This window comes from Coturnix japonica, chromosome 12 (assembly GCF_054131305.1).
Source record: "Coturnix japonica strain WE chromosome 12, WE-NBRP24, whole genome shotgun sequence".
In the NCBI taxonomy this organism is placed as follows: Eukaryota; Metazoa; Chordata; class Aves; order Galliformes; family Phasianidae; genus Coturnix; species Coturnix japonica.
This window is the reverse complement of record NC_140674.1, coordinates 22004210-22017370: the sequence shown is the minus strand read 5'-3', so window position 1 is coordinate 22017370 and position 13161 is coordinate 22004210. Positions and strand designations below refer to the sequence as shown.

Sequence of the window (13161 nt, the reverse complement as noted above, 5' to 3'; positions counted from 1 at the left end):
GGATGAAATAAGAAAAGCCACAAGTCCGAGTATTCCCTTACACATCTCCATCAGAAATTAACGGCACTCAGGATTTCAGCACAGCTGCAATCCATGTGCTCAGTGCAAACCTTCAGACCAGGAGGAACGGCCACTTCACAGGAGAGGATGGCCTGGCAGTTTTTACTCCTCCTGCCTTTGCTGTCTCCTCTCAGCACAACAGCTGCACTACCCACAGAGCTGGGTTTGACATCATACCCAGCTTCACAGAATCTAACTAGCTTAGAATGGACCTAAAAAAATGTCTTACAAATGCACTGGCAAAGGCCCTTCATCCCTGGCACTAACCAAATCTGTACAATAACCCCAGGACTCCTAATGTAGATTAATGACGTGATGCTAAAATTCCTTAAGACATCAAGAGCCATTTGCGTGTCTGGATTAAAGTCTGTCATGTGGGAATTAATACAGTTCAGTCTCAACCCCGATGAACTGACGCCCACTTTGCAGTAATCCTGAATTTTGGTTCCAGGACGTGGATCAGAGTGCACAGCACACTGCACGCTGCCAGGCATGTTCTGGAGAACTGAAGGCCTCCATATTATTTACTCTCTGATTTCTTCCATCTCTTGAACATTATCTTTCTTTGCCCTCGATGCCATTCAGCAGAACACTAAAGGTGCTGGTTATTGCCATTTGACATTCTCACATTGTTTGGAAAGCACAGCCTGCTCCCCAATAGCTGACACATGAACCTGCAGATACACAGCATCTGCCTCCCAAACTGCATCACATTTTCATCCGTGTACATCTACTTCTACTCCATTGCCACAACTGTTCATATGGAGGTTTGTGGCATAAAGGCTACGAATGAGCCTTACAAAGGCAAGTTCAGTGAATAAAACTGTACTGAACTTGAATAGAGTACAAGACTAAGGGGGCAGCCAAACAATTGTGCACGTCCTCCAAGGAGCCAAAAGACACCATTGGACATTTGTGAAATATTCGCCTCAAAAACCAAGTCCCATTATCTGTCTGACTGGCTTTCAAGCAGCAAAGTCACAGTATTAAATCTGGTTTGGGCAACAGGTATCGAGATGAGGAGGTTTCCCATTTACTTGTACTGCATGCAATCTGTAGGACAACCATAAAAAGCTGTTGTGTTATCTTCAGCATACACACGAGAGAATCAAACACCACAAACCTGCAGCAGCTGGGAGCAGCAGTTACTCTCCAGTGCCCAAAGGAACACAGGGCATGGGCTCATCAGACATGGCAGAGATGATTATGAAGCTCAGACCAAACCCAGTTTACTCTTAAAGTTTCTATGGGGAACTGTTCTATGGGAACCTGACCCAGCTCCTCAGCAGTACATACATCTCTCCTCCAGATCTGATTTTCTTCACACTCCACCTGCCCTATTTTCTATACTTAATCTTCCCCCAAAAAAACACTCTCATCTCCAGGAGAGGAGACCAGGAGCTGTGCTTGGAACTGGAAGAGAGCAACACCTGATGATGAGAGCAGCCTGGCACACAGACCTGTGGTTTAACATGCACCTCAAACAACTGCCTCTCAAAACAACTGGCTTTCTGCTTGCAGTGCAGACAGTACACACCACTTACAGTATGAACTGGCAAGGGACAGCAACACATTCACACACTGGAAGACAATAATTAAGACAAAGCTGCCACTTTTACATTGAAACTACATGCAAAACAGTTTTCATTAGGGAAATGCCTACTCCCTTTCCCTGAGGGTAATCACTACTTAACAGTTTCCCTACCCTCCAATTTACATCTCAGCCTACCTGCCTGCCCCAGCACAGCTGGACTGGACCCAGAAGCACTAAAACATACATGCTGCAACACTGCCTTGCTAGCCTGTCCTACTCTAAAGGCTTTACTCAGCAGACAGAACTTAAAAGGGAAGGCTTCTTAGATGTACATTCCCTCCATGTACTCCTGGTAACCTCCTCCCAAAAACGGAGATGTAAGCAAATTGCATTCAGAGACAGATGTTATCTTGCAGCACAGCCTGACGCAGCTCAGGGCCCAGCTCCCACCCTCGCCAGCATGCCCTCCTTCTCTTCTGACGGCTGAAATAATGACATTCAGATGTACCTGTTTCATCTCAGGAGGCACAGCTGACATTCTCAACTCTCCCAAACTCCTGCTGCTGTGCTGCACAGCGTGATTACTTCTAGAGTCAGCACCAGGACAGCACAGCTGAGAAAACTTCCCTTCATGTAATTAACTGGCCTATACTCCCACCGCATTTCTTCTTTGTAGGAGACATAAAGCAGACATCACCTTGAAGAACTATTATTATGGCTCTATCAGGGTATTATCATTGTATATCCGCTGCTTTATCTGTATGGCAGCATTTACCTGCAAGCTACATCACTACAAAAGCAGTTCCAGAAATACCCTATTTTCTTAGTTAAGTACATACAAAAATGTTCCAAACGTTAATGGGTACAGCAAAGACTGATACTAGAGTATATTGGATTATTCTCTAATCACTGTTAAATCATACGAAAGATTAAATCGTTTTGTTCTAATAGTTATTAGCAAAACATCTGACAAAGTTTATCCTTTAATCTCCACGTAACTGAAATCCTGTGATCACCACCTCTGTGTCACAGGCTGTAAGTAAGCCACCATTGGGAACGCTGCAGCCAACGTCAGCAGCAGCACACAGCGTGTCTACTCACCTGAGCTCCATTGGGATTCTCCACTGAGCACCAGGGGGAGTTTAAATAAACAGAAATAAAAGCAGAGCGTGTAGGTACACACCCAACTTTTACCTTACACGCAGCTCTACCTCGCTGACTCATAAGCATATACAGCAACATACTTACCTGAAATCGTTGTAAAAGAAGTTCAAATAAAATACAGAAGAAACTGATCCAATTACAAACTGTGAACGGAAACAGCTGAAATCTGTAAAATGGGACATAGAAACAAAATGTAAAAAAAGTGCTTTATACTACACTGGAAACAAAAAAATAATAAATTAAAAAAAAAAAAATCAGGCAAGTTGGGTCCGTGTCTCAAAAAGCTGCACTAAACTCAGGCAGCAGCTCAGCTGAGTACTGCAGTGCCATAGGGCAAACACACAGCAGTACCTCAAGCAGCCTGACAAGCTGCAATAGGAACAAGTGGTACCACTCAGAGAGACTGCTCTGCAAAACAAGAGTGAACTATGACATTCAAGTGAGAGACGCACTTACTGCACTGCTAGGTAACAAAAAATCAAACAGGGCCCAAGGGAAATTACTGTGCACATTGCAAGACTGGCACGGGCTTCCCTATGGTTTCCTTACTGCAGGAACCTCAGTCTCCATTGTGAATGAACCCACAAGGAGCCACCCTTCCCTACTGTGCAGGGGAGTTTGCTCAAGAACTTCTCCTCAGAAAAACGTGGGCTTGTAATATTTGTGTTTCTTGGGACTATCCCCTGAACGAAAGAAATGCTTTCCTTTACTCACACTGCCCCTTGCATCCTTCATTATCAGAGCAATACACATTTACCATGTGCTGTTTCTGGATAGAAAGGGGATATACTTAGCTGGTCAAAACAAAGCAGAAGCCATTTTTTTCAGTTAGTTTGTTTATTGTAATCTTAACATGGCATTCCCTGCAGGATCTCTCACTGAGTGAAAGCAGAACATCACACTTGTGGGATGTGCTCAGGGCGGCAGGCACACTCACTGCTCCCACTCATGCTGCAGTCCCTGGCTGATGCCCCAGGCCACCCCGCAGCCCGTTGTTTTGGCTGGGAATTGTCCTCACAGTTGGTAGCAAATGCTGCAAATTCTCCAGACCTTGTTATCTCTGCAGCAGCCCTCAGCCTTTCAAAAGCCAATTCCATAAAGAAATAGGAAAGGACAGCCTGTGCTTGATGTTTAACCTGCAATTCAGTTTTCCAGAAACTCAACCGATTAATGCCTTTGATTATATTTTCAGAACTCCCAGTGAGACACAACAAACTATCAACTCCTGCTGTTACCCGCTAAAGAAGTATAAATGCAGTGCTGTAAGGTTGGTCGATCAAGAGTATAAATACAACGTAGTGCCAAAGGATGCAAAAGAGCAGCATTAACAGAAAGTAACAAGGCATTGCAGGAAGCCTAAAACTCCCCATGCAATGTGACATTGGCAACACTCAAGTCTAATGTGACTATGCCCCAGCTAACAGGGATGTCCTTTGTCCAGAGAGCCTCTCTTTATCGCTGCATCAGCAGGCTTCCGCGTCGCCTTCATAGCTCCTGTCTCCCAGTTCTCCACATCACATCTTCTTTCTTGGACAGCAGAACCTGAAGTATAAGGCACGACACCATTAGACCCAAGAAGCAGCAAACCCTCCACCTGAAGGAAGTGGGAAGCCCAACATACCAAAGGAACGCGGCACAAGACTGCCCAGCCAAGGGGCAAGTCTGTGCATTGCCCCCCTCCCCACTCCGTTCCTGCCAAAACTACTTAGAGCTTCATTTCTCACCTCACTGGCGCGCTGTGAAGGCTCCAGCCGGCGCTGCAGGGGATCACGGAGGCGGGCAGACTGGGCAAATAAAGCTGGGCACACAAAAAGCAGTGGCCAAAGGCAAGCCGACAACACCCCTGGAGCCACAGAGCCCGGTTTTCCCCCCAGCGGCAGGAACAACACTCAGCCGCCAGGCAGCGGGGCGACAAGGCCAAAGGCCGGGGAATCAGGATTCTAGACTCAATTATTCCAGGGAGGGCACAAGCCCAACCCCACATCTCGCAGCCCCGTGCCTCTGAAAGGCCGGGGCCGCATTCCCGCCTGAGTACAGGGGGTCTCTCAGAAAGCAGCTCACCAAGCACAGGGGGCACGCACAGCCCTGCCTACAGGACGGTGCCCCACACCTCACCATCATCAAATCAAGAAGCCCCGCGGAGCACGCAGCTCCCACCAACGCCTGAGCTACAGGCGGGCCCGCCCGGCAGCACAACATCACAACATCACCACATCTTTAGCACCACAGGGAACAAAACCTCGACCCGCCGAGCAGGGAGGTCACCCTACACAAAAGCAGAACCTCAACCTGCACCCTCTGACGGGACAGGGAGGGGTCATCCCCACCAGCTGGATGACTAAAGCAGCCGGCTGCAACGCTGCAGCCTCCCCAGCCCTGGTTACAGGGGGGGGCGGGCCGCTTGGGGGACTCAGGGCAACACAGGTTGTGACACGCACCCCGAGTACGGGGCCGTCATGCCGCCAGCAGAACAGGCGGCCGGGCAAGGACAGGCCCAAACCCTGGCTACAGGGCGGCCTCGGCCACGGAGCTAGCACGTGGCTCAGATCTCAACTAAGAAAAAAGGAGACAGGCAGACGGGACAATTGCAGCGCTCGTGGGACTAAGATGGGGGGCAAGACCCCCCCTCCCCCTCCCCTAAAGGCATGCAACCAAGTCCTCCATTCCACCTCTGGGAAGTCAAAGCTAAGCTGCAGCCATTTCTGTGGGGGCCTAAAAGGAAAGCACACTCGCTCACTCACTCCACAACACAAACAGGGAAGGGGGACACACACACACAGATGCAACTTTCCAGAAGGGAAGGACAACGCAGTGCAGCCAACGCCTAGGAATAAACCCACAACCACGAGCAACACACAAAAGCCTGTGACCTGTTCCAGGGCTGCACGGAGGCCACAGACCTCAACGTGCCAAGGAGCTTCTCAAGTAAGGACAAAGGCCAAATGCCGCGCCACACACCCCGAGTACAGGGCTGGCACACTGTCAGGCCACCAGCAGGCAACGGCACTGCGGGGCCGGGGGAGAAGGGGCAGGGAAAAGGCGCTTACCCTGATTACAGGGTGGCCTTGGGGTCCGGCAGGCTCCGTTTCCCACTCAGGTGCGGAGAGGTGGCTCTCGCCCTCCTTACAGGGGGCCACGCTCCCCAGGCAGCCATAGGAGCAACAAGGTAAAAGATCAACTACATCAAAGACCCAAACCCTGCTTACAGGGAGGTCGCCCAGCAAAAAGCCGGCCTGGTCACCCAAGGCACTGGCAACGTTCAATTCAAATGTGACTATGCCCCCTGCTAACAGGGAGGTGCTTTGCCCAGAATGCCTTTCTCTTTCCCCCCCGCTTTGGCAGGCTTCTTCCTCCTCTTCTTCCTCCTCTTCTTCCTCCTCTTCTCCCTCCTCTTCTCCCTCCTCTTCTCCCTCCTCTTCTCCCTCCTCTTCTCCCTCCTCTTCTCCCTCCTCTTCTCCCTCCTCTTCTCCCTCCTCTTCTTCCTCCTCTTCGCACCGCGTCTTCTTTCTCCGGCAGCAGATCCTGAAATACGAGGCACGACACCATTAGACCCAAGAAGCAGCAAGCCCTCCACCTGAAGGAAGCAGGGTAACCCAACATACCAAAGGAACGCGGCACAAGACTGCCCAGCCAAGGGGCAAGTCTGTGCATTGCCCCCCTCCCCACTCCGTTCCTGCCAAAACTACTTAGAGCTTCATTTCTCACCTCACTGGCGCGCTGCGAAGGCTCCAGCCGGCGCTGCAGGGGATCACGGAGGCGGGCAGACTGGGCAAATAAAGCTGGGCACACAAAAAGCAGTGGCCAAAGGCAAGCCGACAACACCCCTGGAGCCACAGAGCCCGGTTTTCCCCCCAGCGGCAGGAACAACACTCAGCCGCCAGGCAGCGGGGCGACAAGGCCAAAGGCCGGGGAATCAGGATTCTAGACTCAATTATTCCAGGGAGGGCACAAGCCCAACCCCACATCTCGCAGCCCCGTGCCTCTGAAAGGCCGGGGCCGCATTCCCGCCTGAGTACAGGGGGTCTCTCAGAAAGCAGCTCACCAAGCACAGGGGGCACGCACAGCCCTGCCTACAGGACGGTGCCCCACACCTCACCATCATCAAATCAAGAAGCCCCGCGGAGCACGCAGCTCCCACCAACGCCTGAGCTACAGGCGGGCCCGCCCGGCAGCACAACATCACAACATCACCACATCTTTAGCACCACAGGGAACAAAACCTCGACCCGCCGAGCAGGGAGGTCACCCTACACAAAAGCAGAACCTCAACCTGCACCCTCTGACGGGACAGGGAGGGGTCATCCCCACCAGCTGGATGACTAAAGCAGCCGGCTGCAACGCTGCAGCCTCCCCAGCCCTGGTTACAGGGGGGGGCGGGCCGCTTGGGGGACTCAGGGCAACACAGGTTGTGACACGCACCCCGAGTACGGGGCCGTCATGCCGCCAGCAGAACAGGCGGCCGGGCAAGGACAGGCCCAAACCCTGGCTACAGGGCGGCCTCGGCCACGGAGCTAGCACGTGGCTCAGATCTCAACTAAGAAAAAAGGAGACAGGCAGACGGGACAATTGCAGCGCTCGTGGGACTAAGATGGGGGGCAAGACCCCCCCTCCCCCTCCCCTAAAGGCATGCAACCAAGTCCTCCATTCCACCTCTGGGAAGTCAAAGCTAAGCTGCAGCCATTTCTGTGGGGGCCTAAAAGGAAAGCACACTCGCTCACTCACTCCACAACACAAACAGGGAAGGGGGACACACACACACAGATGCAACTTTCCAGAAGGGAAGGACAACGCAGTGCAGCCAACGCCTAGGAATAAACCCACAACCACGAGCAACACACAAAAGCCTGTGACCTGTTCCAGGGCTGCACGGAGGCCACAGACCTCAACGTGCCAAGGAGCTTCTCAAGTAAGGACAAAGGCCAAATGCCGCGCCACACACCCCGAGTACAGGGCTGGCACACTGTCAGGCCACCAGCAGGCAACGGCACTGCGGGGCCGGGGGGAGAAGGGGCAGGGAAAAGGCGCTTACCCTGATTACAGGGTGGCCTTGGGGTCCGGCAGGCTCCGTTTCCCACTCAGGTGCGGAGAGGTGGCTCTCGCCCTCCTTACAGGGGGCCACGCTCCCCAGGCAGCCATAGGAGCAACAAGGTAAAAGATCAACTACATCAAAGACCCAAACCCTGCTTACAGGGAGGTCGCCCAGCAAAAAGCCGGCCTGGTCACCCAAGGCACTGGCAACGTTCAATTCAAATGTGACTATGCCCCCTGCTAACAGGGAGGTGCTTTGCCCAGAATGCCTTTCTCTTTCCCCCCCGCTTTGGCAGGCTTCTTCCTCCTCTTCTTCCTCCTCTTCTTCCTCCTCTTCTTCCTCCTCTTCTTCCTCCTCTTCTTCCTCCTCTTCTTCCTCCTCTTCGCACCGCGTCTTCTTTCTCCGGCAGCAGATCCTGAAATACGAGGCACGACACCATTAGACCCAAGAAGCAGCAAGCCCTCCACCTGAAGGAAGCAGGGTAACCCAACATACCAAAGGAACGCGGCACAAGACTGCCCAGCCAAGGGGCAAGTCTGTGCATTGCCCCCCTCCCCACTCTGTTCCTGCCAAAACTACTTAGAGCTTCATTTCTCACCTCACTGGCGCGCTGTGAAGGCTCCAGCCGGCGCTGCAGGGGATCACGGAGGCGGGCAGACTGGGCAAATAAAGCTGGGCACACAAAAAGCAGTGGCCAAAGGCAAGCCGACAACACCCCTGGAGCCACAGAGCCCGGTTTTCCCCCCAGCGGCAGGAACAACACTCAGCCGCCAGGCAGCGGGGCGACAAGGCCAAAGGCCGGGGAATCAGGATTCTAGACTCAATTATTCCAGGGAGGGCACAAGCCCAACCCCACATCTCGCAGCCCCGTGCCTCTGAAAGGCCGGGGCCGCATTCCCGCCTGAGTACAGGGGGTCTCTCAGAAAGCAGCTCACCAAGCACAGGGGGCACGCACAGCCCTGCCTACAGGACGGTGCCCCACACCTCACCATCATCAAATCAAGAAGCCCCGCGGAGCACGCAGCTCCCACCAACGCCTGAGCTACAGGCGGGCCCGCCCGGCAGCACAACATCACAACATCACCACATCTTTAGCACCACAGGGAACAAAACCTCGACCCGCCGAGCAGGGAGGTCACCCTACACAAAAGCAGAACCTCAACCTGCACCCTCTGACGGGACAGGGAGGGGTCATCCCCACCAGCTGGATGACTAAAGCAGCCGGCTGCAACGCTGCAGCCTCCCCAGCCCTGGTTACAGGGGGGGGCGGGCCGCTTGGGGGACTCAGGGCAACACAGTTTGTGACACGCACCCCGAGTACGGGGCCGTCATGCCGCCAGCAGAACAGGCGGCCGGGCAAGGACAGGCCCAAACCCTGGCTACAGGGCGGCCTCGGCCACGGAGCTAGCACGTGGCTCAGATCTCAACTAAGAAAAAAGGAGACAGGCAGACGGGACAATTGCAGCGCTCGTGGGACTAAGATGGGGGGCAAGACCCCCCCTCCCCCTCCCCTAAAGGCATGCAACCAAGTCCTCCATTCCACCTCTGGGAAGTCAAAGCTAAGCTGCAGCCATTTCTGTGGGGGCCTAAAAGGAAAGCACACTCGCTCACTCACTCCACAACACAAACAGGGAAGGGGGACACACACACACAGATGCAACTTTCCAGAAGGGAAGGACAACGCAGTGCAGCCAACGCCTAGGAATAAACCCACAACCACGAGCAACACACAAAAGCCTGTGACCTGTTCCAGGGCTGCACGGAGGCCACAGACCTCAACGTGCCAAGGAGCTTCTCAAGTAAGGACAAAGGCCAAATGCCGCGCCACACACCCCGAGTACAGGGCTGGCACACTGTCAGGCCACCAGCAGGCAACGGCACTGCGGGGCCGGGGGAGAAGGGGCAGGGAAAAGGCGCTTACCCTGATTACAGGGTGGCCTTGGGGTCCGGCAGGCTCCGTTTCCCACTCAGGTGCGGAGAGGTGGCTCTCGCCCTCCTTACAGGGGGCCACGCTCCCCAGGCAGCCATAGGAGCAACAAGGTAAAAGATCAACTACATCAAAGACCCAAACCCTGCTTACAGGGAGGTCGCCCAGCAAAAAGCCGGCCTGGTCACCCAAGGCACTGGCAACGTTCAATTCAAATGTGACTATGCCCCCTGCTAACAGGGAGGTGCTTTGCCCAGAATGCCTTTCTCTTTCCCCCCCGCTTTGGCAGGCTTCTTCCTCCTCTTCTTCCTCCTCTTCTTCCTCCTCTTCTTCCTCCTCTTCTTCCTCCTCTTCTCCCTCCTCTTCTCCCTCCTCTTCTCCCTCCTCTTCTTCCTCCTCTTCTCCCTCCTCTTCTTCCTCCTCTTCTTCCTCCTCTTCTTCCTCCTCTTCGCACCGCGTCTTCTTTCTCCGGCAGCAGATCCTGAAATACGAGGCACGACACCATTAGACCCAAGAAGCAGCAAGCCCTCCACCTGAAGGAAGCAGGGTAACCCAACATACCAAAGGAACGCGGCACAAGACTGCCCAGCCAAGGGGCAAGTCTGTGCATTGCCCCCCTCCCCACTCCGTTCCTGCCAAAACTACTTAGAGCTTCATTTCTCACCTCACTGGCGCGCTGCGAAGGCTCCAGCCGGCGCTGCAGGGGATCACGGAGGCGGGCAGACTGGGCAAATAAAGCTGGGCACACAAAAAGCAGTGGCCAAAGGCAAGCCGACAACACCCCTGGAGCCACAGAGCCCGGTTTTCCCCCCAGCGGCAGGAACAACACTCAGCCGCCAGGCAGCGGGGCGACAAGGCCAAAGGCCGGGGAATCAGGATTCTAGACTCAATTATTCCAGGGAGGGCACAAGCCCAACCCCACATCTCGCAGCCCCGTGCCTCTGAAAGGCCGGGGCCGCATTCCCGCCTGAGTACAGGGGGTCTCTCAGAAAGCAGCTCACCAAGCACAGGGGGCACGCACAGCCCTGCCTACAGGACGGTGCCCCACACCTCACCATCATCAAATCAAGAAGCCCCGCGGAGCACGCAGCTCCCACCAACGCCTGAGCTACAGGCGGGCCCGCCCGGCAGCACAACATCACAACATCACCACATCTTTAGCACCACAGGGAACAAAACCTCGACCCGCCGAGCAGGGAGGTCACCCTACACAAAAGCAGAACCTCAACCTGCACCCTCTGACGGGACAGGGAGGGGTCATCCCCACCAGCTGGATGACTAAAGCAGCCGGCTGCAACGCTGCAGCCTCCCCAGCCCTGGTTACAGGGGGGGGCGGGCCGCTTGGGGGACTCAGGGCAACACAGGTTGTGACACGCACCCCGAGTACGGGGCCGTCATGCCGCCAGCAGAACAGGCGGCCGGGCAAGGACAGGCCCAAACCCTGGCTACAGGGCGGCCTCGGCCACGGAGCTAGCACGTGGCTCAGATCTCAACTAAGAAAAAAGGAGACAGGCAGACGGGACAATTGCAGCGCTCGTGGGACTAAGATGGGGGGCAAGACCCCCCCTCCCCCTCCCCTAAAGGCATGCAACCAAGTCCTCCATTCCACCTCTGGGAAGTCAAAGCTAAGCTGCAGCCATTTCTGTGGGGGCCTAAAAGGAAAGCACACTCGCTCACTCACTCCACAACACAAACAGGGAAGGGGGACACACACACACAGATGCAACTTTCCAGAAGGGAAGGACAACGCAGTGCAGCCAACGCCTAGGAATAAACCCACAACCACGAGCAACACACAAAAGCCTGTGACCTGTTCCAGGGCTGCACGGAGGCCACAGACCTCAACGTGCCAAGGAGCTTCTCAAGTAAGGACAAAGGCCAAATGCCGCGCCACACACCCCGAGTACAGGGCTGGCACACTGTCAGGCCACCAGCAGGCAACGGCACTGCGGGGCCGGGGGGAGAAGGGGCAGGGAAAAGGCGCTTACCCTGATTACAGGGTGGCCTTGGGGTCCGGCAGGCTCCGTTTCCCACTCAGGTGCGGAGAGGTGGCTCTCGCCCTCCTTACAGGGGGCCACGCTCCCCAGGCAGCCATAGGAGCAACAAGGTAAAAGATCAACTACATCAAAGACCCAAACCCTGCTTACAGGGAGGTCGCCCAGCAAAAAGCCGGCCTGGTCACCCAAGGCACTGGCAACGTTCAATTCAAATGTGACTATGCCCCCTGCTAACAGGGAGGTGCTTTGCCCAGAATGCCTTTCTCTTTCCCCCCGGCTTTGGCAGGCTTCTTCCTCCTCTTCTTCCTCTCTTCTGCCTCTCAGTTCCCGACACCGTGTCTTCTTTCTCCGGCAGCAGAACCTGAATTACAAGGCATGACACCATTCCACCCCATTTTACTTCCATCCCATTTAATTTCAACACTATCTACTGAGAGCACCAGGCACCCTCATCACCTTCTGAAGTGTAAAGCATGGCACAGCCACCCAGCTGAAGCTCAGCATCTTATTTTATGAGAGTATCTCACAACACCTAGTATCCAAGGCCACATGTTGTCATTAGGTAGGAAACGGTGTTTTACTTTTTTTTTTTCTCAGGCTAACCTACCTTTTCTTCTAATAATAGCTTCTCCATCACATTCATCTTTATAAACACTTTAACAATGACAACCGCTTTGCCACTCTTATCTTTCATCCCAATCCCACCCTCCTCAAATGATAAACACATATAAAACCCCTAAATGACATCACAACAGACACAAGTAAAAGTGCTTTATTGTTGCTCCTAGCTCCGGCCGACTCCCCCCCCAACCCCTACTACCAACCTGCCACTTACGCCTTCGGAGGCCGCGCTTCGACCGGCCCCCTCTCGCCGTTGGAGGCTGAGGTCCGGCCCACCCCTGTCTCTTACTCAGTCGGAGGCCGCGCTCAGGCCGCCTCCCCCCACCCTTCGCCTCTCATGCCGTCCGTGGCCACGCTCCGGCCGGCCCCCCCCCTCCCCGCCCCTCTCGCCGTCGGAAGCCGCACTCCGACCGGCCTCCCCCCCAACCTCTCGCCGTCGGAGGCTGCGGTCCGGCCCGCCCCCGCCCCTCACGCCGTCGGAAGCCGCGCACCTGCCAGCCCTCCCCTCAACCTCTCGCCGTCGAAGGCCGCACTCTGCCCCACCCTCCCCCCGCTTCGCACCTCACGCCATCCGAGGCCGCGCTCCGGCCGCCCCCCCCGCCCTTCGCCCCTCACGCCGTCGGAAGCCGCACTCCGGCCGGCCTCTCTCCCCCCACCCCTCACGCCGCCCAAGGCCGCTCTCAGGCCGCCCCCCCCCGCCCCTCTCGCCGTCGGATGCCGCTCTCCAGCCGGCTTTCCTCCGCCCCTCACGCCGTCGGAGGCTACGCTCGAGCCGGCCGGTTGGCCTGCCCCCTGCGCCCCGCACAGCCCGCTCCGGCCAGCCCCCATT

General features: G+C 55.2%; 1 protein-coding gene across 5 annotated transcripts in view; it reads right to left on the bottom strand.

Annotated features, from left to right (window-relative positions):
- Positions 1-3576: 3576 nt before the first annotated feature.
- Positions 3577-13161, bottom strand: part of LOC107318420 (uncharacterized) — a 53019-nt gene continuing 43434 nt past the window's right edge. For 4 of the 5 annotated variants that reach the window (XM_085513707.1, XM_085513708.1, XM_085513710.1 and 1 more), the window contains 3 exons: positions 10379-12072; positions 8386-10195; positions 8148-8202 (listed from right to left, as the gene is read on the bottom strand). In XM_085513707.1, coding sequence (XP_085369833.1) covers positions 9583-10195; positions 10379-10638 — 873 coding nt within the window. In that variant the 5' untranslated portion in view covers positions 10639-12072 and the 3' untranslated portion in view covers positions 8148-8202; positions 8386-9582. Of the gene's footprint in view, positions 4301-4482; positions 6281-6463; positions 8203-8385; positions 10196-10378; positions 12073-13161 lie in introns of those variants that run through there. The other variant, XM_085513711.1, reaches the window with a different exon arrangement.